The following is a 2,317-nucleotide window of genomic DNA, read 5'->3' on the forward strand; positions in this document are numbered from 1 at the left end:
TTCGTATTTTATGATTATTTTTAATAAATTTGTGTCTTTTATGTCAAATAGAATATATATTTTTATTTTATAAAATGTTACTAAAAAAATAGATTGACATAAATTGAAAGTAATTTTAAATGGATTGACATTAATGAGTAATTGAATTAGAAACGTATAAAATCATTACTCACCATAAGTGGAATCATATAATTGTAAGGATGATTAGAGAAATAGCATTTATGTCGATATTTATGAGTGATTATGTGGTTTTTTTTCATTGAATTTAATGATTAATAATATAAATTATTACAACTGGTAAATGACTAATAATACTATAAAATAATTTATAAATTTATTATCAAATAACTTATAAAATAATTTGATAATAATATAAATTATAAATTATTATCAAATTGTAAAATAATTTATAAATTTATTATAAATAATTGTAAAATAATTTTATAATTTATACATTTATTGTAAAATAATATTATCAAATAGATTTTGGAGGTATTAAAGAAATTGTGGAAGGAAGATGAGAAGTTGTTGAAAGGGGAGAGGTACTCTTATGAGGTACACATCAGATTTTTGGCTGATGTGGATGAAATATGTTGAAGTGGCAAAATACGATAATGTGGCAAAATATGATGATGTGGCATCAGAAGTCTGTTTTAAATATATATAATATATTGTTCTGACATTGGTTTGAACAAACAATTATAAGTTACTCAAATTGGTGGCCTTGTACTGGAAGAAACAAGCATTGGTGGATATGATGACATATATGACCACCATTACTGCGTCAAAAAGTCCTCAATATGGTGTTTTCTGATTGGTACACATTAGTAGTAGTATATTCAGTACAAAATTAGATGACTTAGTTGCTGTAGTTGTCGCCTGTACACAAAACATTATGACATTGATTTTATGTATCATCTCTCTTATTTATTCTTCATTTATCTTATTTTTAGTCGATATGGACTAACTATCCACACTTTAATTCGAACGATCTACGTTCCAATATTAGTCCCCACATCACTATTTGTATCGATACGAATATGAAATTGGAATAAAACGCCGTAAAAACTTGTACTTCAACTTCAGAAATGTTTCATACTTTTAATTTAATCAATAACATATGAATAATTAATATATTTAGACGATTCTATATTATTGAATTGCATGTCATGTCACTGAAAATATGTCAAATCGTCATTTTTTAGTTAAAAAATATGCGAGAGAGATTAAAATTATCGAATTTTAAAATATCAAGATCAATTACGTGAATCGACAATAATAGAGGGATCAAAATTATAATTAAGACTAAAATAAAATAACCACTCCTTCTAAAACCCAAATCCAAAATCATAACTGTAAACGAATTAACCATTAAGGAATAAAGCATGTTACAAACACCAATGAAATAATATTAATTAACATCACAAGAATCTCCAATATTTGAGAAAGAGGAAGAAGAAGAAGAAGAAGAAAGAAGTACCTTACGAGCATACAAATGAGCAAGCATAGCACCCCAACCTTCTTTCAAATAACTGAGTTGAACAATGGAAGAACCGAAGAGCACAATTTGAGGTCTCGTTGGTCCTACCATTTTTCTTGTAACTAACTATTTCTCTCTTACAGAGACATATACACAAACACCTGTGTGTGTGTGACTGAACTGAATGGAGCAGAAACAACCTATACACGAGTATTTAAACTCCAACTTGGACTATAAGCTTTCTATGAGATTCCGAGGGTATAAATTAATAGATGGACCTATTATGAAAGTTAAGTAACACGACCTTTCATTAATTATTTCTTTTTTAGGTAAATTCTTTCTACGGGAGTGTATCTTTTGATGGAATTAAATGTTATTTATTATTTTTCTTTTTTTAAGTTAGGTAAATCCTTTTTAAGCCTTTAAATAGTTAATTTTTAAAGATGGGTTTTTGTTGTTGTTGTTGAGATAATAGAGAGAAAATATGAGATTTGAGGTAAAGTTATTGATATAAAAAATTAAGTTAGGTGATGTATGAATAATGAAGGAAAAGAGATCGAGTTGAGTGAAGAAAAATATGAATTATTGGGTTGATGAACATGACGAAACTCACTTTCTGAGTTTGTGATTGATGGTGATGAATACATGAATTTCAACTAAAAACATGTTTAAGCCTTTAAAAAAATATTTAAAGGAATATGACATTTATGATTAAAAATATCATTTCCAAAAAAATCATTCCAATATAAATAAAAACCATTCAAAAATATCTACCATTACACCATAAAATTAATGTGATTTTTTGATATTTTACATATTTTCTTGGATGACTTTAGA

At 26.5% G+C, this 2,317-nt stretch overlaps 1 protein-coding gene across 1 annotated transcript in view; it reads right to left on the reverse strand.

The window, feature by feature from the left end:
* The window catches only part of LOC101515190 (GDSL esterase/lipase WDL1-like), a 5,968-nt gene extending 4,255 nt beyond the window's left edge, over positions 1-1,713 (reverse strand). The window contains exon 1 of the mRNA XM_004492393.4: positions 1,481-1,713. Within this exon, the coding sequence (XP_004492450.1) occupies positions 1,481-1,591 (111 nt within the window). The 5' untranslated portion in view covers positions 1,592-1,713. The remainder of the gene's footprint in view (positions 1-1,480) is intronic.
* Positions 1,714-2,317: the final 604 nt, after the last annotated feature.

Source organism: Cicer arietinum, chromosome 3, assembly GCF_000331145.2.
Source record: "Cicer arietinum cultivar CDC Frontier isolate Library 1 chromosome 3, Cicar.CDCFrontier_v2.0, whole genome shotgun sequence".
Classification (NCBI taxonomy): domain Eukaryota; kingdom Viridiplantae; phylum Streptophyta; class Magnoliopsida; order Fabales; family Fabaceae; genus Cicer; species Cicer arietinum.